Here is a 23,897-nt window from a genome sequence, read left to right on the forward strand (position 1 = left end):
GGAGATGTGCCCTGGAGTTACATGTGATCATCTTGTACCACCAAAATTGAAAGGGAAATTTTATGGTATAGCAATAAGACTAGCCATGCATTATGGGACAGCATGTTGGGCAGTTAACCAACAACATATTCATAGGATGAGTGTAGCTGAAATGAGGATGTTGAGAACTTGAGATAGATGAGTGGCAAGATGAGGAAGGATAGAATTAGAAATGGATGCATTCAAGGGAACTTAGGAGTAACACCTAGATTATAAGATAAGTGAAAGTAGACTTAGATGGTTTGGTCATGTTGCCTTGGAGACCAAGAACTGTGCTGGTTAGGAGTGAGTTGGTATAAGTTGAAGGATCTAAAAAGGCAAGAGAAAGGCCCAAAAGGATGTGGATGGAGGTAGTGAGAAAAGACTTGGTGACTTATGGTCTAACCCAAGGTTTGGCCTTTAATAGGGTGGAATGGCAGAACGGGATTCATGTAGCTGACCCCAATTAATTGGGATAAGGCTTAGATGATGACGATGTTAATATTATAAAAGGTGTAGTAAGGGTGGAGTTCTTGAATGTTGTTAGTAGTATTTCGAGCATTACTGAATCTCTGGGATGATTCCCATCTTGTTCTGCTTCACAAATGTTGCATGGCTATGTTTTTTGCACTATGAATGCTTTTTCCACGCCATGAAAAGCATGAATGATACATGGATGGCCTTCCTGCCCCATTGCTTGGTATGTGAGGATCATAAGTTTTTTTTTTTGAACATTGACAATATCAATTATAAAAGGCAAAAGCCAAATTTACAAGTATGCAAAGCAAAACTTTACAACTCCCGCCAATCATCTAGAAAACGGGCAATGACATTTGAAGCAACCGTCCACTCCATAATGAGGCATTTAGCCCTCCTATCCACCTCTATAGTCGACGCTTTGCGGTTTGTAAAGCATTGATCATTTCTCTCTAACCACAAAAAGCCCAAATGCCTGCTAGCATGGACAAGCACCAAATTTTCAACCCCACTTTCCTATCTCCCCTGCCATGCCATGACGGGAAGAAAATATCAATAGAGCTCGCAATACCCAACCAACTCCGAATAGTTGGAAATTTTTTTTCCCACACTTTGCAAAAGAACAATGAATTAAAATGTGATCCTCCGATTCTGCATCCTGAGTACAGAGCAAGCAAGCATTTGTGGCAGAATCATCTTCCTTTTGCATAGGTTGTCCAGTACAAGAACCTTTTTCCTCCCCGCTAAACAAGTGAATGCAGCTAACTTCAATGGAGTGCCATAACCCCACACATATGACATCGGAGAGACCTCGATGCTAATGTCAAACTTGAGTGAGCACCCGATATAGAGATTTCACTGAAAACTTGCTCAATTTATCCTTCATCCATCTAAGTGAGTTAGGATTTGGGGGATCCGGAATCACCTTAGATAATAAAGTTAGGAGCTTAATGAACTCCTCAACTTCAACTTCCTCCAAATTTCTTTTACAAAATAGAGCCCATAACACTTCCTCTCCCCTCTTCGAAAAGCATGTGGTCACCCTAAGTCTGCCTCCCTAGCTATCCCCACTAACCTTAGAAATAATTCATTCAATTTCTGCTCACTTAACCATACATCCTCCTAAAATTTTACTTTTGCCATCACCCAAATTGAATCCTATCCCTTCCCAAATTTTTTGTTTTAATGATCCCATTGATTTCCAGATATGAGATGATCGATATAGTGTAGAAGCCTTGGTCCACCACCTACTCTCATCTACTCAATATTTCCTACTTATTATCTCTCTCCAACGGGAGCCTGCCCCTTTGCCGAACCTCCATTCCCATTTCCCTAATAGTGCTAAATTGGACTCCTCCAACTTCCTAATCCTGCTCCCCCTTGATCCCAAGGTTGACGCATCTGCTCCCACTTCATGAGATGAAATGTCTATTTCTCTTCCACCCCCTTCCACATAAAATCCCTCCTAAACTTCTCCAACACTGATTTCAGACATTTAAATGATGACATGTAATACACTGGCAGATTAGACATTGTTGCTTGAATTGATGTGATTCTCCCACCCAATGAAAGATGCCTAGTTTTCCATATGTACAATTTCCTTTTGAACAGTTCAATCACTGGTTTTCCAATGCATAACAGAAGCCCAAGATAAGAAGGAAATGGGCCTTCCATACAGTTGAGTAAACATGTGTGCAAGCCCAACTCCTCTTTTGAAATGCCCACTTCCAAAATCTCACTCTTTTCTAAGTTGACTTTCAACCCCCAAACCCCCTCAAAACTGACAATGATCGAGCGAAGGTTGTTTTGCACTTTTAGGACCTTGGCCTCACAAAATAATAGCGTGTCATTAAGCATACTGCAAATGGGAAACCTAGAAGTCCAATCTGTCAACTCTAAAACCTTTCACAAAGTCGAAATCTGCTCCTCTTTCTAGCATTCTACTAAAAGCCTCCATAACTACCACAAACAGATATAGGGATAGTGCATCTGCTTGCCGGAGGACCTCTAGAAGCTGAGAAGAAATTGTTTGGCGAGCCGTTCACTGGAACAGAGAACTTTGCCGATCTCTCACATGCCTGCATCCAGTGTCACCATTTGCTCCACAGCCCAGTCTGTCCAACATGTAATCCAAAAAGGGCCAATCGATGTGATCATATGCCTTTTCAATATTAAGTTTGAAAACAATACCTTTCTCCACTCCTGTTGCATGAATTTATACATTTGTTCGCCATCAAGGAGCTATCTACTGTCCGTCTTCCTTCCACAAAAGCCCCTTATGAGGCCAAAATTATTTCTCCCAACATCTAAAGAAATCTAGAAGCAAGCAATTTTGTCAGAAATTCGCGAGGGCCTCCCAATAGGCTAATAGGACGGAAATGTAGACTTTCAGCTACTTCTTTCCTGGGTATAACTGCAATGAAGGTGGCCCCTAGTTCTGCCGCAATTATACCGTTCTCATAAAATTCATTCATGAATTCAATCACATGATTCACATCTCTTTTAACTGTCCCCCAAAACTTTTGTAAAAACGCAAGCTGGAAGCCATCGGGTCCCAGTGCCTTATCACTGCCCAATTCTTCCACTGCTTTCTTGATCTCTTCCTCAGAGAAGGCCCTTTCCAGCGAATCTGCTGATTCTGGAGCCATAAATTTGAACTCCAAGTTATCATATGTTGAAGATTCTATTGCTGTCCCAGAAACTCTTGCACTAAATTCATGTCATTCACACATTGCAGTGGTAATTTGTTATTCTGCCTGATTTTGAACTACCCACCTTGAAGGTATTGAAGGAAGGAAACGTGAATATTTGGTTGCCAAGCTGCTAATTCACTCCCCTCTTAGAGCAGTAGACCCTGGGCTTGAGCCCCAGCCCAAACCCATATGTAATCCACCAAAAATTAGTTTAGAGGACAGCCCCCCTGCTCCGTGTGTGGACATCTGGATCCCATTGTTCACGTCATGGTTTTGATTGCGTCCGCTGCCAAAGCTATTTTTGAAATGGTTTGTCAAATACTTATTCAAACACATTGACATGAAAGTTGAAACTGTAATTTACTTGATATGAAATTTTGATCTTTTCTTATTGTTCACTGGTGCTGTTGATTTGCTTTGTTTTGATTTGTCAAGATTAAGTTGCCAACTCTTGGGTGTGGCTCCATTTGGTAAAGTTTGGATGGGTTTGGGATCCCAGTGAATGAAATTCCCTTGGTTGCTCCAATCATATTTTAAAAACCTGGAAACTTGACTTATGTATAGCGGGGATGGGTCGACTCCACAACTCAGATGAGTCTTTAGTTGACTTGAATCAGTACTTAAATGTAAAAAGTTATTGATGGTAAAATTCATTATCAAGTTAAAAGTAAAATAACTATAAAACAAACACGAACTTGTTGATGGTGCAGGAATGGAAGTGCTAGAGGACGTGGTTTTGAAACTCCACCCTATTCCAATTTTCAATTCATGAAATGACTGGTTTGACCAGACAAGTGATTTGGTCCGAGTTATGATGACTTGCATGGAGTCGGATGAGTTATCTGTCCAAGTCAACGAGTCTTGCTGATTCCGGCCTGAGGCTGTCTCTGTAGTAAGTTTCACAGTGACTCACTCGAAATATCACCTAGTTGACTCGCTTGAATTTCGAGTCGAGTCGGCGAGTTTTAGAACTATGGCTCCAAGTTCATTGCATCATTGATTCACTAAAATTCACAGATCGGATCCATTTGAGCTCCAAGTTAACAGGTGAAGTTATGTTGATATTCTCGTGGTCCATACCAACAAACAGTTTGAGTTGGGGAATTCATAAACAGAAATAGGCCAATTTGTGAATTCAAAGATGAATGACATTGATCTTGATGGTATCAGGAGAACCGTGCCCTCCTAAGTAAGAGGACTTGTTGGCTGGGGTTTGGTCGGGCATTGTTAGAAGTTTGGTTTTGTTTACCTTTCATCGTTAGTAGGTTGGATGCTTGCAGTAGCTGTTGATACGTGGCGTGGTTTTGATCCCTCCCTGTTTTTATCATGTGGAGATTGTGCCCATCAAGCATGCCTGGCATTGCATGTGAGAGACCTTAAACCATTTGCAAAGAATGCATAATCATTGTTCTACCTCGTTTCTGCCTATTCGTATGAGAGCCAATCAGAAAGGGATACGTTTGGTTTTACAAGAGTTGCGTGGTATATTCGAGATTTGTAGGGATACCTGAAGAGGATTTTGCGGTAATATAGCTGGCGGCTATCGAGTGGTGCCACATCATCCACGAAGCAAGAGGCCGAGTGGAACGTGGTTGAGTCGATAAGGAAGCCTAGAGCAATTATCAGGACAGACATGGTAAGAAGGAAGTTTCCAAAATGTCAGTAGTGCTGAAACGGTTAGTAACCATCAGAACATAGAACGCATTCAGATGGTCAATTTAAGGATATAGATAGTAAGGGAATTCAGTAAAATAGGCTCTCATACCAACCAAATCAAGTCAAATCTATTTTTTAGTTACCTTGTACTCTTTAGCATTGACAGTCGTTTACATTCCTTAATGTAATCGGTAGTAGTAATCAAGTAGCTGTCAACTTTAGTTGTAATTCGGCTCTAAATTTGTGTGTTGGACTTTGCTCAAATATCAAGCAAGTTCTCCATTTAGAAAGGCACTCTGCAGTTGTTCTTCATGGTTGATTGTAAGAATTTTCTTTTTTGTTTTATCTATATTGAAAAAGTCCTTTCATGTGGGAGGCAAATGTGCAACTCATTTTTAGAGGACAAATCCTACATTCTGATAATCGTCTGATCATCTTAAAGAACGTTGTGCAATTGGTTGAATAGGCAACAAATCTTATTCGATCTGGATCATATACGGTCGATTCCGATGTATCTGCCTATCTTGATGCTTGGGTCTTAGTTGTTCTGTTTGAATTGAGCTGCACATTTGATTTTGGCATGCCCGCAAAAACCACGTGACCGAATTTAAAACCGAGAGGCAACAATAGTTAGGTTAACTTGTGTTGGGCAAGATTTTGTTAGCATGTTAGTGTTTGGTAAACCTATGCCAATAGGGCCCTTGCCCTTTCTATTGTTTTCAGGCAACAAGCTTATGAGTATTTCCTTTTCACTTTTAGTCTGATTTTCATACATTTGTTTGCCCCGGGCCAACTTTGGTGCTCCGGTTACGAGGCAATTCATCTATTCATGGATGCCAACGCCCTATTTGATAGATGCTGAAAAATGAGTTAATATCATTTTAGTTAACGGAAATTATGTATTAGAGATCATTATCTCCACTAGATAATGAGTTTAAACTCATTGTAATTATGTATTAAAGATCAAGATATCTAATATATGATGAACTCATTGTTAGGTTTAGGTGTTTGAAATTCCCTTTTAGTGGCCCGTGATGGTTTTGTAAAGGTGCATATGTGGGGCATTACTGTGTTGGCATGGGAGTTTTGTTATGTTTGGTGGTGGCACCTTTGATATTTTGAGCAACCAACTACTTCTGAGCGTTGACCTTTCATGTATGCGGGTGCTTATGCAAGGTGGTTTGCTTGACTTGAAAACTTCCCCTCCATTCTACTTGCTAGCCCTTTTGGATCTTCTTGTAATAGTTAGGCTGTGGATCATTTCTTTCTATTGGCATGCGAGTGGCGTGATTGTGAGCCTTTTCTACCATCTCTTGTAAGAGCCCGAGCCAGGTAAAAAAGAAGGTTAGTGGTTAGCAAATTTCATTTATTAGCCAACCGCAAATTATAGGATGGCGTTGGTAAGCCCCAAAGACGAATTCATCTCATTTTAGTTAATAGTAATTATGTATTATATATCAAAGATATCAAATACATAATTATTGCAAGTAAAATGAGATAAAGATATCAATGGTCCACAAATTTGGAGGGTATTTTCGAGGCCTAAGGCCTGTTTGGTACCCTCAACGAAATGTATGGTATAAGAAAATGATGCCAGGTAGTTATTACAGTTGTCTGACATCTAACCAAATATCATGTCATAATGCGTATATCTTTAAAAAAACAAAGGGAAGATGTTGATGTGGCTGATATTATTATGGACATCTATCAGAGCAATGGGTTCATCTCATTTCAGCAAATTCGGGTTGAATTTTTGGACCCAGACCCAACCCATTCAAAGTCAGGGTGGGTTCTGCATCAGGTCCAAGCAACAAGCCGAACCATCTATTGACTCGTTAGTTCTGAGGTCATAAGCTGGGTTTGGGTCGAGCTTCAGTCCAGTATAGAAATTAGAAGTGGGTTTTCACCACACAAATGCTGTTTCATGTGTTGCTTGTATCAGGGTTTAAATCAAATGGGATTCAAGAGCACATGGTCTCATGCTATCCTCACTAAACTTGAAAAGAATTTAAAAAGGACATCCAAACAATTCTTTGAAACAGAGTAAAAATAGAGGAAATTCACCAAAATAAAGTTATTTTATTTTATTTTAAATTATTTGAAACCACTTAATCAGACGTAATTCACAAGGATGGAGTGAAAAATACAAAAATCAGTCTGATCCAAATATCAGGCGGGCCACAACTTGTCTTAGAGGTTTTAAGAGCATTTTTACATTGTTCCTATTAATGTGCCCCATCAGATTCTTTATTGGCCTGATTTCCTGTATGTCTGTTCAAATGATGGTTCTCACCGGGTCGATAGAGTGGATTTACGTATAAAACAAAACTTGGTGGGCCAATTACAAAATGACTATCGTAGTTTGAGTGATTTTATAATGAGAAAAACTTTGATAGTCTGTAAGAGCGTGATGGATGATACGCAGGCGCTTAGAAATTATTTTGACATTTCACATGTGACTACAACTAATCAAATTGAACCATACGTTCAAATTATAATGCTCATTGTCGATTTATTGTGATTTAAAAATTAATCTTATTTGATTATCTGACTATTGGATTTGCAGACATTTATGGGACGGTTAAAACTAAAAAATTACCCAACTGTCCTATTTCTGCAAACAAGTGTCTACTAACAGATGTTGGGATTGTGACTTGGTGACACTGGCTGCACAATCTAATTGGTGTTATTTGATCTAATATATGCCACGTGTACAATTTCTGAGTGCCTGCATATCAATCATCTTAAGCAGCCTAAGGATCATATAACACTTTTTTTCTGAATTGTATGGACCGGAATTCTTGCGGGAAACACCCGAGCTTTCTAGTGTCCGCTATGTTTTCTATGTAAATCCACGTCGTCCATTAAGACGAGAACCATCATTTCAATCGTACACTGAAAAGATCAGGCTAATACAGATTCTGGTAGGCCACAACAACGTAAAACTGCTCTTAAAATTTCTAAGTTTGCACGGTGTGACCCGCCTATTGGATCAGGCTGATTTTTATATTTTCACTTCATCACTGTGAGTTACACCTGTTTAGGGCGGTCTGATGGAAGCTACATACCATGGTGGCCCTACACAAAAACCTACGGTTGGCATCATATCCCAATTCTTTCTTGTGAAGTAGCCCACCAAGTTGCGGATGATTCTGATATATATATATATACACACACACACACACACACACACACACACACACACACACACACACACCACCCGTTAGAATCGAGGATAGAACCTGATGTACGGAGTGGATTTTACATATATTACGGTGGGCCCCACAAGTGGCAAGTTTAGGCGTTTTAATCAATTTTTAATATTGAAGTAGTTTTTAGATTAAAAAAAATAAAATAAAATGAATTTATTTTGATAAATTTCTTTAAAAAAAATCATGAACAAGAAATAATAATCACCATGGTGGATGCTACCCTCGATGTCCACCATTGTTCCCTTTGATGGGTGGCGCATCTGACTTATAGATTATGTTGGATTCGGGTAACTACCCCAAACATGGGGTGTGCACCTGAAAAGTTGGAGGGAGCACGCACATCATGGTCCAAATTCATGGAACCTTTTTGGACTCCTCATAGAGACTTTTCAAATCCATGAGTAAATAAATCCTATAGAATTCAAAATTGGCTAATGAATTAAAAAAACAATTTTGTAACCCTTTAAATAGGGATACTAAGCCATATGGAAGAAATTTTGAAATCAAACTACAACTAAAACTCTTAGAAATCACGACTTACTATAAATAGTAAATGTTGATGACATCAAGCTCACCTTCGATGGAATCGAACCTCCCCTCAATGACATCGAGAATTGCACCCATATGTCCAGTAACTAAATTTGATTTTATTTGATTTTTTCAATGTGATCGAGCTTCCTTCGATGACATTGAACACTTATTTTGATGTCATCGAAGCGTGTTTGATGTTATCGAACGGTAAAGTTTAGCAACTCTTAAATTATGCACTTTGCAAACTCAAATTTCTTCCTTCTTCACTTGGTTCTTTTAGATCTTGGACTCCTGAAATCTTCAACCTTGGCCACCAAAGATCCATCATTGCTTTGGTAATTTTTGAGCATCAAATTCTATACTTTTAGCATCCCTTTTACCTTAAGCTTGAAAAAGCCAAGCTATATGTCCTAGAGGAGGGGTGAATAAGACAGTGCCAAATTAAAACTTATAACAGCGGAATTAAAATGAATATGATAGCCAAAGTAAATCACAATGCAGTAAATTAAAATAACCTCAAAAATTCAGATCTTGAGAGGTTGATACAAATGTTGTTCTAAGGATAACCTTACACCAAAAACAGAGTTTATGGTAGGACAACCTTATTTCTAGAAAGATCTTTGTATCAAGTCTCAAACCGAAGAGGAATACAATAATAAATATAAACTGAATTGAAATAACTTGTAATTAAAAATGTATTGTTCTAGGGACAGCCATACACCATAAAAATGGTAGGGCAACCTTGCTGGAACAACTTTCAAATGAAATTGAAAATCAAGCTTATAAAGGAATAGCAGAAAATAAATTTTAAGCTATTACAACATTCTCACAAAGCTTGAATTAAATAATTACAACATTCACCACCATACATACATCCCACAAAAATTAATTAAGGATTAGAAGAATAAATCAATCAACCACAACACAAGAGTCTATAGTGGTTCACCTGTGTGTTCACCAACTGTTATACAACAGCCACACAAAATGCTACTCCACTCCTAATATTCTCACACAGGGGATATTAGCGTTCACTAAAAATAGGTTTTCCCAGGTTCACCCAAAACCCTTACAATTGTGTCTTTGTATGTGGGCTTACACAATTAAAAAAACTCCACTTCTGAGTTTTCCTGGCTTTCCTCAGATAACCAATATAACAAGATTTTTCTGGCAAATCTTGAAAGAAACCAAAATAATAGAAATGAATTTACAATATGTAAAATACCTGAATATCTCCTTCGTTGTAGCAGCCCGGTAGAACCAAATCAAAGTAGATGATTGAATGTCCAAGTTCAATGTCCAGTACTCAATTACAATGGTTCTAATTCTAATAGATTTTAAATTAAACCAAATAGGGCTTGCCTTAATTGATTTTGATTCCAAAGAAAGGGAATAACAATTCCTCTTATCAAATCAGATTGGAATAGCAGAAACAAAATCAATTAAATAAAGCTAAGGAAAGAGAATATTAAATAAGCACACTTAGCTTAGATGGAGCACAAAATTATCTCTCAGAAGTTCGACGAAGATTGGCTTGAATGAATTAATTAAATCGATGATTTCTTCTGAGATTCGTGCACTATTTATAAGTGAGAAGATCAGGTCTTCGACTGGCTAGAGTGCTCTTCGACTAGTCGAAGCAACAACAGATATTTGAAAAATCCGGCGGGATATGCTCTGACCGTTCTACGACTGGTCGAAGCTTTCCTACGACTGGTCGTAGGTCACCTACGACTGGTCGTAGGTTTCCTTTGACTGGTCGTAGGTCCTGAAAATCTTCGCTGGACTTCGAGTCGAAGATTATACGACTGGTCGAAGATCGGCCGACATCGCTCTACGATCGGTCGAAGCAGTTCTGGACTAGTCGAAGGCTAACAGAATTTATCCGGAATTTGTAACAAACTCACAACTGGTCGAGGAATTTCTTAGACTGGTCGAAGCAAGTCTAGGACTAGTCAAAGAAGGCCTAGGACTAGTCGAAGAACAGACCAATCACATGAAAAATAAACATTCGACTTATGTATCCAAAATGACCTACTTCTAAGGTCAACCTATGGTCAATCAAACCTCAACCATGAAGTATGGACATTGAAACATTAGGAACAAGAGGCCTTGAGGTATGAGCCTTGAAGTCTTGATGTAGATCAAACCTTGATGTAGCTCAATCTTGTAAGTGTACAAACTGCCTTGAACTCTTCTTGAAGTCTTGCAGCTTGAGTCTTGTCTTGTGAGCAGTTCTTTCATTCAAGATTGATCCTTGTACTTGTGAGCAGTTCTTTCGTTCAAGATTGATTCTTGTACTTGTGAGCAGTTCTTTCATTCAAGATTGATCCTTGTAAGAGCTTCACTTAAGCAAGTTATATATAACATAACAGTGATTTTGTCGCCACAAATTTGACAACAGACAGGGATATAAACTATAGCACTTACAATCTCCCCCTTTGTCAAATTAGTGACAAAACACATAATCAAGATAAACAAGAGTAAAACAACTGGTTAATAGCTGCAAATCAATATTCAATATTTAACATTCAACCAGTTTCAACCAGTTTCATTCAACAAGATCAAACATATATTCAAGATCAAACATATACTCAAGATCAAACATATACTCCCCTTGACTCCCCACTCCCCTTGAGTAACATAACCAATGCTACTCCTCTCATAATCACATTAAGAACAAACCATTCTCCCCCTTTTTGTCACAATATGACAAAGGAGAACTAAATAAAGGAAGTCATGAGAGGAAACATGAGGAAATAAGAGAGTATAGCAAAAGAGTTATAGCATTACATATATCCAGTATAAATATTACATCAAGAACAAATATCCAGCATAAAATCCAACTCAAACTCAAGCAAACAAGTGCTAAGTAATAAAGTTATTATAGACCAAAAGTCTCATAAAAACTAGTCAGAACTAGAACTTGATGACAGAGTAGGAATAGAGGGATCAAGTTGGTGTATGTCTTTGTTCAAGCGCCTGAGATATTTGCGCATGTACTTGAATTGCAAATCATGAGCAACAGACATGTTTTCCAACTTAACATTTATATTCTCAACTTTACCCTCTAATGCACTCAAACGTGCATCAACATCAGATGGTACAAAATCTGGATCATTTGCTGAGTCAGAATCCAGTTCCTCAAAAATGTCATCCATATTAATGTCAATATCAGCTTCTTCAGGACCACCACCACTACCACCTTGTTCAGGAAGCAGATCCAACTTCATCTTATTGATATTAGTATTGTTGAAGATCAGATGATGGATAGGTGCTTCATCAACAGGCATATCGACTAACATATGAGTAGCCAATACAGTCATAAAATAGGCAAATGGAATGTCACTATGACCAGGATGGAGTCGAAACTGAATAATGAAATGACAGATTAACGATGGCAAACAAATCTGAGTACCATTTGAGATAGCATGGATAACACGAACCATAAACGAAGTCAAGTCAGATTTATTACCCGAACGAGGATACAGATTAGACACAAAGATTCTGTGGAGAATTCTGTATTTGGGTAACAAATACCTTGTGGGGAGCGCATTCCCTTTTTGAGTCCATTGAACATCCATATTGCACAAGTCTTTAGTGAGCATGCATTTTTCAGCCATTGAGGGTTTATCGGTTAAATTATGGATAGGAATACCCTCATCATTCACAGGAATTTTCATAAGGGCTGAAATTAAATTACGATCAACGTCAAATGGCCATTCTCTAGTAGAAATTTGAAAAGTTAAATTATCCTGTGAAAATGCACTAATACATGTAAACATGGATTGGGCAATGGACTGGTATACAGGCCCACCCCAATGCAATAAGTTAACCTAACCTGCAGCTTCAAGCATAGGAAGGATGTCAAAAGGAGCAATGTGATTAACATCAACAGGATGTTCAACAATAACATTACGAGATCTAATGTCCCTAACATATGATGGATCATCATTGGGAACCATAAGATGACGCTTAGAGATAGCGGTCGATCTGGAGGAAGAAGAAGGACCACGTGAAGTATTTTTTCTACCTCTAGAAGCCATTTGCAACAAGGATTTCAAGAAAATAGGAAGTTGCAAAGGATTGAGAAGTGGGTTTGCTAAAAACAGATTTTTCAAAATCTAAACCCCAAATCTCAAAGATTTTCAAAATAGAAAGCTTCAAGAGAGAAAAGGAAACAATCTTGACACAAATCTGCAAGAAAAACAGGATTTGGAACACTAACCTTGAAGGACTTGAAGGATGGGTTCGACGAGTCGAAGTTCGGCTCAAAGGAGAAGAAAGAAGAAATGAGGAAGAAAGTGAAAAATCCCTAATTTGAAGTGAAACCCGTGTTCCACGACTGGTCGTGGGTATCTACAACCGGTCGTAGTACGACTGGTCGTGTATACTCACGACTGGTCGAATAAACCCCAAAAAATTCAATTTTCTTGCAATTTAAATAAAAATTGGAATTCAATCTAGCAAATATATACAATATTATACAAGAAGGCATAAATTATCAATTTAAAATGCACATGCCAAGATCAAATTTCATCTTTTTGAACCTTCTTTTATCAAGAGGTTTTGTGAAAATATCGGCACGTTGATCTTCAGTAGGAATATATTCTAGAGATATAACTTTTTCTTCTACTAATTCCCTTATATAATGAAATCTAATGTCAATATGCTTAGTACAAGAATGCTGAATAGGATTTTTTGAAATATTTATCGTACTGGAATTATCACAATGTAATAACATAGAATCCTGTTTAATTCCATAATCACTTAGCATTCGTTGCATCCAAACAAGCTGTGTACATGCATTACCAGCTGCGATATACTCCAGCTGTTGAAAGTGATATAGAATTTTGTTTCTTACTAAACCAGGAAACTAGACAATTTCCAATGTAAAAACAACCACCACTGGTTAATTTTCTATCATCTAGATTACTAGCCCAGTCAGCATCCGAGTACCCAGCTAATTGGACATTGGTTTCATGAGGATACCAGAGACCGAGATTTACAGTACTTGCGACATATCTAATAATTCGCTTGACAGCAATCAAGTAAGATTCTTTTGGATCAGATTGATATCTTGCGCAAATATCAACACTTAGTGAAATATCAGGTCTACTAGCAGTTAAATATAACAAACTACCAATCATACTCCGATAAAGTTTTGAGTCAACATTTTTACTATTAGAGTCTTTTGATAGTTTCAGGGTAGTACTCATAGGAGTATCGAAATTTTTGCCATTCTCAAATCCAAATCTCTTGATTAGATTCAAGGCATACTTAGATTGAGAAATGAATATTCCTTCAGGTTGTTGCTTTACTTACAATCCAAGGAAATAAGTCAATTCCCCAACCATGCTCATTTCGAACTGTGATTTCATCAAATCTGCAAACTTAGTAGTCAAGTCAGTACAAGTTGATCCATAAATAATATCATCAACATAAATCTGCACCATTAAGAAATGATCATTATGTTTCTTAACAAACAGAGTTTTATCAACAGATCCCATTTGAAAATTATGACTTAAAAGAAATTTCGTTAGTTTCTCATACCATGCCCTAGGTGCTTGTTTTAATCCATCAAGTGCCTTTTTAAGCCGATATACATGATCAGTATTTTTAGAATCTTCAAAACCCATTGGCTGTTCAACATAGACTTCTTCATGTAAATCGCCATTTAGAAAAGCACTTTTCACATCCATCTGATAGATCTTTATCTTTCTAAAACATGCAATGGATATAAATAGTCTGATAGATTCAAGACGTGCTACTGGTGCAAAGGTTTCATCGAAATCAATCCCTTCAATTTGAGTATAACCTTGTACCACCAGTCTAGCCTTGTTTCTAATTATATTTCCACATTCGTCAGACTTATTTTTGAAAATCCATTTTGTTCCAATGATGTGTTTATCTTTAGGTCTTGGTACGAGATACCAAACATCATTTCTTACGAATTAGTTGAGTTCATCTTGCATCGCAACAATCCAGTTCTCATCAGCCAGAACTTCTTTTACGTTAGATGGTTCAATTTGGGATGTAAAACATACATAATTACATATATCCTCAAGTTGTCTACGGGTGCGAACACCAGTGAGAGGGTTTTCAAGAATTTGTGTGGTTGGATAATCTTTAACAGTCCTCAACTCAGAATCAATCTGATTCGATGAAGTATCGGGTTTATCAATGATTAGTACTTCATCATTATCTGAATTAGAAATTGGTGTGTTTAAGTGATCATCAATGACAACATTAATGGATTCTTGAATCACACCAGTCCTTTTGTTCAGGACCCTATAAGCTCGACTGTTTAAAGAATATCCTAGAAAAATACCTTCATCACTCTTCGTATCGAACTTTTCCAAATTTTCACGATCACGTAAAATATAACACTTGCTGCCAAAAACTCGAAAGTATTTAACAGTAGGCTTTTTATTGAACCACAATTCATAAGCCGTTTTATTATTATCTTTTCTAGTGTAGACTCGGTTAATAATATAGCAAGCTGTTTGACTGCTTCAGCCCAAAGATTTTTAGAGAGCTTCATACTATTCAACATGACGTTAGCCATTTCTTGAAGCACCCTATTCTTTCTTTCAACAATTCCATTTTGTTGTGGAGTTTTGGGAGTAGAGAATTCATGTAATATTGCTTGGTCGGTACAGAATTTCTCAAAATTGCTATTCTCAAATTCAGATCCATGATCACTACGAATTTTACTGATTTAAGAAGATTTTTCAGTTTGAATCCTTTTGAGAACTTTTCTTACTTCTTCAAGGGTTTCAGATTTGTCCCTTAAGAAGACTACCCAAGTGAATCTGGTAAAGTCATCAACTATTACCAAGATATACTTTTTACCACCACGACTTTCCGTTCTGGTAGATCCTATCAGATCCATGTGGAGAAGTTCGAGTGGTCTTGATGTGGTATTTGAATTCACCTTTTTGTGTGAGTTCTTTGTTTGTTTGCCTATCTGGCACTCACCACATATTTTATCTAATTTTTGAAGTTTGGGTAAACCTCTTACAAGTTCTTGTTTGCTCAATCGATATAAATTTCGATAATGTACATGTCCAAGACGTTTGTGCCATAAATCAGTCTCGTCTGTATGGACCATGTAACATGTTTGATTAGATGAGCTGGATTCACTAATAATATAGCAATTTTCAGACGTTCTACGTCCAGTTAATATTACAAAACCCTTATTGTTTAGTATTTCACTGCTTTGATTAGAAAACCGAACATTATGGTTATTATCACATATTTGTGATATACTAAGCAAGTTGTGTTTTAGGCCTTCAACGTATTAAACATTTTTAAACACAGGAAGATTAAAAAGTTAAACCGTACCTTGGCCTATAATCTTGCAGTTGCTACCATCACCAAATGTGACTGAACCATCAGTCATATCTTTCAGATCGGTGAATAAAGCTTTGTCATCTGTCATATGCCTGGAGCATCCACTGTCTAGGTACCACTTTGAATGACTTGTTGCTTTGAAAGCAGTGTGAACAACCAAGCAGGTGACTTTAGGAACCCATTTCATAACTGTTTTGGGTTTAGGAACATAGTTGGTCTTCTTTTGTGTACATTTGTAGGAATGACCTATAGAGTTAGATTTTAAGAGCTCCTTGAGTAAATCAACTATCTTTTCAGCTAGTGGATTTCGTTTCTGATTAAAGTTGACATGGTTGTTTCTAGGTTTTTGAAAAGTTTTTGAATTTTTAGAAAAATCTTGATAAGTACTTTTCCCTTTTGAGTTTGAGGACTCTCCTTTAACAAACATAGGAGGAGTATACTTTTGTTTAGGAGGTAAATTTTTATCATAGCCCAACCCGGATCGATCGCCACATTTTCTTGATTCGGATAAAAGTTTCTCTAACTTTGGATCACCTTGGGCATATTTTCATGTGTCCTTTAGACTCAGAAGAGAAGATACTTCAGTTTTAAGAATCTCAATTTCAGATTTTAAATCAACAATTAGTGAGTTTTTGAATTCCAAATCGCATTTTGATTTTTCAAAACAATCTGAAATTTGTGATTTTTCTAAGACAAGTGATTCAAAACAATTTTTGAGTTTACAAAACTGTTCTTTTTGAATTTTAAGTTTAACAGCAATTTTACAACTTTCCTTATATAGGGCATTGTAAGCGTCTTGAAGATCATCTTCATTTTCACATTCACTATTCAGATTTTCTTCACTTGTAGAGTCATTATCTGAAAATGTGAATTTGGCTAGAGTCATAAGAGCTTTAACCTCATTGCCCGACTCAGTTTCAGAATCTTCTAATTCAGAAGAACCTTTAGAATCAGATGATTCATCCCATGTAGCCAACATACCCTTCTTCTTGGGTTTGTCCCTTTTAGGACATCTATTTGCTAAGTGCCCATATTCTAGATAGTTGTAACATTGACTATCTTTCAAAGATTTTCGAGATTTGGGTCTAAACTTCTTTTTGTCATTTGATTTTTGAAAATCAACCCTTTTCTTGCTTTTGAAAATCTTGTAAAATTTTTTAGCTAAAAGAGCCATATCATCTTCTGAATCAGAATTTTCTTCTGAATTACATTAAGAAGATTTTAGTGCGATAGATTTTCCTTTAGGAGCTTTAAAATTTAACTTGTAGTGAACCAACTAGTTCTTCTACCCTCATATTATCTGTATCACGAAGTTCCTGGATCGTGGTTACTTTAGAATTGAACCGTTCAGGAAGTGAGCATAGTATTTTTGCACACACTTTACTTTCTGGAATTTTATCGCCAAGACCCCACATTGAGTTTACAATGTCATTCAATCTAGTGTAAAAGTCCCTAAACATTTCATTTTCCTCCATATGAATTTCTTCAAATCTGGTTGTGAGGAGTTGGACTTTAGATTTTTTGACAATTGTAGTACCCTCACTACCAAAAAAAAAATGGGTAAAGGCTACGGATTAAATCCGTAGCCATAGACCTAAGGCTACAGACTAAGTCTGTAGCTAGTCCGTAACACGACCGTCGTCGTAGGTGCCATAACGATAGGTCTGGAACCTATGGCTACGGGTTTAATCCGTAGCCATAGACCTATTGCTACGGATTAAATTCGTAGCCATAGACCTATGGCTACGGATTAAATCCGTAGCCTTTTCCCCTGTAGCAAAAAAAATAAACAGCTATTGATATTATTTGTAGCTGAAAGTCCGTAGCAATAGGCCAAAATTTGAAAGGCTATACCTATCTGACTATTGGCTACGGATTTAATCCGTAGCTATATTGTAAATAGCTACAGATATAATCCATAGCAATTATATCTGTAGCAAAAACTTTAAACAGCTACGGATATTATTTGTAGCTGAAAGTTTGTAGCAATATGCCAAAATTAAAAAGGCTACACCGGTTTGACTAGTGGCTACGGTCAATATCCGTAGCTATTTTGTACATTGAAAAATTAAATCACCTGTTCATTCAATTACCGCCTGTTCATTCAAAAACCACCTGTACAATCATTCATTCATTCATCACCTGTTCATTCAATTACCACCTGTTCATTCAAATACCACCTGTACAATCATTCATTCATTCAATTACAATCATTCATTCATTCAATTACAATTACAATCCTTCATTCATTCAATTACAATTACAATCCTTCATTCAATTAATTACAATTACAAATACAATAATGCTGAAAATACAAATCTTTGGCTTCATTAGAGAAATGTGCTCGACTTCACCGAATTTCAGTAGCTTCGTATATTCCATCATCCTACAAACAGTCATGTCATTCATAAATTAGAATGCCCATTAGAGAAAAGAAAGACAGTAAAAGAAGTGCATCACGTATAACCACTTTTTTTTTCTTAATGAATTAAAAAAAAAAAAACTCAAAGAGGAATGAAATTGACACAAAAGAAATGGTCTCACCATATGATTATAGGTTTAGGTTTAGTTTAGGTTTAGGTTATAGGTTTAGGTTAAGGTTAGGCTATAGGTTATAATTAAGTTTAGGTTATAGGTTAAGGTTTAGGTTATAGATTTTGGTTTAGGTTTAGGTTAAGGTTTAGGTTATAGGTTATAGCTTTTGGGAACTTGATTATAGGTTAAGGTTTAGGTTTAGGAAATCGGGTTCGGGTTCGGGATCGGGTTTAGGTTTGGGTTTTCAAGTTTAGGTTTAGGTTAGGGAGTTGAGATTAGGATTAGGTGTAGGTTTGGGTTTAAGAATTTGAGAATACATTTAGGTTTTAAGTTTAGGTTTAAGTTAAAGGTTTTAGGAAATGTTATAAGTTTAGGTTAGGTTTATGTTTAGGTTTAGGTTTAGGTTATAGGTTATAGCTTTAGGGAATTGAGAATGGGTTATGGTTTAGGGAAAGGTTAGGTTTAGGTAATAGGTTTTGGGATTTGGGAATAGTTTTAGGTTATAAGTATAGGTTTAGGTTAGGTTATAGGTTAAGGTTTAGGGATTTGAGTTTAGGCTATAGGTTTAGGTTTAGGTTTAGGTTTAGGTCTAGGTTGAGGTTTACGGAATTGAGTTTAGGTTATAGGTTTAGGTAATAGGTTTTGGGATTTGGGAATAGTTTTAGGTTATAAGTATAGGTTTATGTTAGGTTATAGGTTAAGGTTTAGGGATTTTAGTTTAGGTTATAGGATTAGGTTTAGGTTTAGGTTTAGGTTTAGGTTTAGGGACTTGATTTGAGGTTATAGGTTTAGGTTTAGGTTTTATGTTTAGGTTTAGGTTTATGTTTGGGTTTTGAGATTTGAGAATGGGTTCGGGTTTAGGTTATAGGTTTTAGAATTTGAGAATGGGTTCGGGTTTAGGTTATAAGTTTTGGTTTTGGTTTAGGTTTATGTTATAGGTTTTTAGATTTGAGAATGGGTTATGGTTTAGGTTTAGGAAATCGGGTTCAGGTTCGGGATTGGGTTTAAGTTTGGGTTTTCAAGTTTAGGCTTAGGTTTAGGTTAGGGAGTTGAGATTAGGATTAAGTGTAGGTTTAGGTTTAGGGAATTGAGTTTAGGTTATAGGTTTAGGGAGAGGTTAGGTTTAGGTAATAGGTTTTGGGATTTGGGAATAGTTTTAGGTTATAAGTATAGGTTAAGGTTTAGGGATTTGAGTTTAAGTTATAGGATTAGGTTACGGTTTCGGTTTAGGTTATAGGTTTTGGGATTTGAGAATGGGTTCGGGTTTAGGTTATAGGTTTTGGTTTTGGTTTTGATTTTGATTTTGGTTATAGGTTTGGGTTTAGGTTATAGGTTTTTGAATTTGAGAATGGGTTCGAGTTTAGGTTATAGGTTATGGTTTTGGTTTTGGGTTATAGGTTTAGGTTTAGGTTTAGGTCTAGGTTGAGGTTAGGTTATAGGTTTAGGTTTAGGTTTAGGTTTAGGTTTAGGTTTAGGTGTTGGTTTAAGTTTAGGTCTAGGCTGAGGTTAGGTTATAGGTTTAGGTTTAGGTTTAGGTTTAGGTGTCGGTTTGGGTTTTGGTTATAGGTTTAGGATTAGGTCTAGGTTGAGGTTTAGGGAATTGAGTTTAGGCTATAGGTTTAGGTTTAGGTCTAGGTCAGCGGTTAAGGTTTAGGGATTTGAGTTTAGGCTATAGGTTTAAGTTTAGGTGTAGGTTGAGGTTAGGTTATAGGTTTAGGTTTAGGTTTAGGTTTAGGTGTCGGTTTGGGTTTTGGTTATAGGTTTAGGTTAGGTTATAGGTTAAGGTTTAGGGATTTGAGTTTAGGTTTAGGTTTAGGATTAGGTCTAGGTTGAGGTTTAGGTAATTGAGTTTATGCTATAGGTTTTGGTTTAAGTCTAGGTCTAAGTTAAGGTTTAGGGAATTGAGTTTAGGTTTAGGTTTAGGATTAGGTCTAGGTTGAGGTTTAGGGAATTGAGTTTAGGCTATAGGTTTAGGTTTAGGTCTAGGTCTAGGTTAAGGTTTAGGGAATTGAGTTTAGGTTTAGGTTTAGGATTAGGTCTAGGTTGAGGTTTAGGGAATTGAGTTTAGGTTATAGGTTTAGGTTTAGGTTTAGGTTGAGGTTTAGGGAATTGAGTTTAGGCTATAGGTTTAGGTTTAGGTCTAGGTCTAGGTTAAGGTTTAGCGATTTGAGTTTAGGCTATAGGTTTAAGTTTAGGTCTAGGTTTAGGTTTAGGTTATAGGTTTAGGTTTAGGTTTAGGTTTAGGTGTCGGTTTGGGTTTTGGTTATAGGTTTAGGATTAGGTCTAGGTTGATGTTTAGGGAATTGAGTTTAGGCTATAGGTTTAGGTTTAGGTCTAGGTCAGCGGTTAAGGTTTAGAGATTTGAGTTTAGGCTATAAGTTTAAGTTTCGGTGTAGGTTGAGGTTAGGTTATAGGTTTAGGTTTAGGTTTAGGTTTAGGTGTCGGTTTGGGTTTTGGTTATAGGTTTAGGTTAGGTTATAGGTTAAGGTTTAGGGATTTGAGTTTAGGTTTAGGTTTAGGATTAGGTCTAGGTTGAGGTTTAGGGAATTGAGTTTAGGTTTATCTTTAGGTTGAGGTTTAGGGAATTGAGTTTAGGCTATAGGTTTAGGTTTAGGTCTAGGTCTAGGTTAAGGTTTAGGGATTTGAGTTTAGGTTTAGGTTTAGGATTAGGTCTAGGTTGAGGTTTAGGGAATTGAGTTTAGGTTATAGGTTTAGGTTGAGGTTTAGGGAATTGAGTTTAGGCTATAGGTTTAGGTTTAGTTCTAGGTCTAGGTTAAGGTTTAGGGATTTGAGTTTAGGTTATAGGTTTAGGTTTAGGTTTAGGTTTAGGTCTAGGTTGAGGTTTACAGAATTGAGTTTAGGTTATAGGTTTAAGTAATAGGTTTTGGGATTTGGGAATAGTTTTAGGTTATAAGTATAGGTTTATGTTAGGTTATAGGTTAAGGTTTAGGGATTTCAGTTTAGGTTATAGGATTAGGTTTAGGTTTAGGTTTAGGTTTAGGTTTGGGGATTTGAGTTTAGGTTATAGGTTTAGGTTTAGGTTTTATGTTTAGGTTTAGGTTTATGTTTGGGTTTTGGGATTTGAGAATGGGTTCGGGTTTAGGTTATAGGTTTTGGAATTTGAGAATGGGTTCGGGTTTAGGTTATAAGTTTTGGTTTTGGTTTAGGTTTATGTTATAGGTTTTTGGATTTGAGAATGGGTTATGGTTTAGGTTTAGGAAATCGGGTTCAGGTTCGGGATTGGGTTTAAGTTTGGGTTTTCAAGTTTAGGCTTAGGTTTAGGTTAGGGAGTTGAGATTAGGATTAGGTGTAGGTTTAGGTTTAGGGAATTGAGTTTAGGTTATAGGTTTAGGGAGAGGTTAGGTTTAGGTAATAGGTTTTGGGATTTGGGAATAGTTTTAGGTTATAAGTATAGGTTTAGGTTAGGTTATAGGTTAAGGTTTAGGGATTTGAGTTTAGGTTATAGGATTAGGTTACGGTTTCGGTTTAGGTTATAGGTTTTGGGATTTGAGAATGGGTTCGGGTTTAGGTTATAGGTTTTGGTTTTGGTTTTGATTTTGATTTTGGTTATAGGTTTGGGTTTAGGTTATAGGTTTTTGAATTTGAGAATGGGTTCGAGTTTAGGTTATAGGTTATGGTTTTGGTTTAGGTTATAGGTTTAGGTTTAGGTTTAGGTCTAGGTTGAGGTTAGGTTATAGGTTTAGGTTTAGGTTTAGGTTTAGGTTTAGGTGTCGGTTTAAGTTTAGGTCTAGGTTGAGGTTAGGTTATAAGTTTAGGTTTAGGTTTAGGTTTAGGTGTCGGTTTGGGTTTTGGTTATAGGTTTAGGATTAGGTCTAGGTTGAGGTTTAGGGAATTGAGTTTAGGCTATAGGTTTAGGTTTAGGTCTAGGTCAGCGGTTAAGGTTTAGGGATTTGAGTTTAGGCTATAGGTTTAAGTTTAGGTGTAGGTTGAGGTTAGGTTATAGGTTTAGGTTTAGGTTTAGGTTTAAGTGTCGGTTTGGGTTTTGGTTATAGGTTTAGGTTAGGTTATAGGTTAAGGTTTAGGGATTTGAGTTTAGGTTTAGGTTTAGGATTAGGTCTAGGTTGAGGTTTAGGGAATTGAGTTAAGGCTATAGGTTTAGGTTTAAGTCTAGGTCTAGGTTAAGGTTTAGGGAATTGAGTTTAGGTTTAGGTTTAGGATTAGGTCTAGGTTGAGGTTTAGGGAATTGAGTTTAGGCTATAGGTTTAGGTTTAGGTCTAGGTTTAGGTTAAGGTTTAAGGAATTGAGTTTAGGTTTAGGTTTAGGATTAGGTCTAGGTTGAGGTTTAGGGAATTGAGTTTAGGTTATAGGTTTAGGTTTAGGTTTAGGTTGAGGTTTAGGGAATTGAGTTTAGGCTATAGGTTTAGGTTTAGGTCTAGGTCTAGGTTAAGGTTTAGCGATTTGAGTTTAGGCTATAGGTTTAAGTTTAGGTCTAGGTTGAGGTTAGGTTATAGGTTTAGGTTTAGGTGTCGGTTTGGGTTTTGGTTATAGGTTTAGGATTAGGTCTAGGTTGAGGTTTAGGGAATTGAGTTTAGGCTATAGGTTTAGGTTTAGGCCTAGGTCAGCGGTTAAGGTTTATGGATTTGAATTTAGGTTATAGGTTTAAGTTTCGGTGTAGGTTGAGGTTAGGTTATAGGTTTAGGTTTAGGTTTAGGTTTAGGTTTAGGTGTCGGTTTGAGTTTTGGTTATAGGTTTAGGTTAGGTTATAGGTTAAGGTTTACGGATTTGAGTTTAGGTTTAGGTTTAGGATTAGGTCTAGGTTGAGGTTTAGGGAATTGAGTTTAGGTTATAGGTTTAGGTTTAGGTTTAGGTTGAGGTTTAGGGAATTGAGTTTAGGCTATAGGTTTAGGTTTAGGTCTAGGTCTAGGTTAAGGTTTAGGGATTTGAGTTTAGTTTTAGGTTTAGGATTAGGTCTAGGTTGTGGTTTAGGGAATTGAGTTTAGGTTATAGGTTTAGGTTGAGGTTTAGGGAATTGAGTTTAGGCTATAGGTTTAGGTTTAGGTCTAGGTCTAGGTTAAGGTTTAGGGATTTGAGTTTATGCTATAGGTTTAGGTTTAGGTCTAGGTTGAGGTTAGGTTATGGGTTTAGGTTTAGGTTTAGGTTTAGGTGTCAGTTTGGGTTTTGGTTATAGGTTTAGGATTAGGTCTAGGTTGAGGTTTAGGGAATTGAGTTTAGGTTATAGGTTTAGGTTTAGAATTAGGTGTAGGTTGAGGTTTAGGGAATTGAGTTTAGGCTATAGGTTTTGGTTTAGGTCTAGGTCTAGGTTAAGGTTTCGGGATTTGAGTTTAGGCTATAGGTTTAGGTTTTGGTCTAGGTCTAGGTTAAGGTTTAGGGAATTGAGTTTAGGTTATAGGTTTAGGTTTAGGTTTAGGTTGAGGTTTAGGGAATTGAGTTTAGGCTATAG

The 23,897-nt window shown here is 36.9% G+C and overlaps 1 protein-coding gene across 1 annotated transcript in view; it reads right to left on the reverse strand.

Moving 5' to 3' along the window:
- Positions 1-2,801: 2,801 nt before the first annotated feature.
- The window catches only part of LOC131249582 (uncharacterized), a 75,811-nt gene continuing 54,715 nt past the window's right edge, over positions 2,802-23,897 (reverse strand). The window contains exon 2 of the mRNA XM_058250382.1: positions 2,802-3,204. Coding sequence (XP_058106365.1) covers positions 2,802-3,204 — 403 coding nt within the window. The remainder of the gene's footprint in view (positions 3,205-23,897) is intronic.

The sequence above is a fragment of the Magnolia sinica genome, chromosome 6 (assembly GCF_029962835.1).
Source record: "Magnolia sinica isolate HGM2019 chromosome 6, MsV1, whole genome shotgun sequence".
NCBI lineage: Eukaryota > Viridiplantae > Streptophyta > Magnoliopsida > Magnoliales > Magnoliaceae > Magnolia > Magnolia sinica.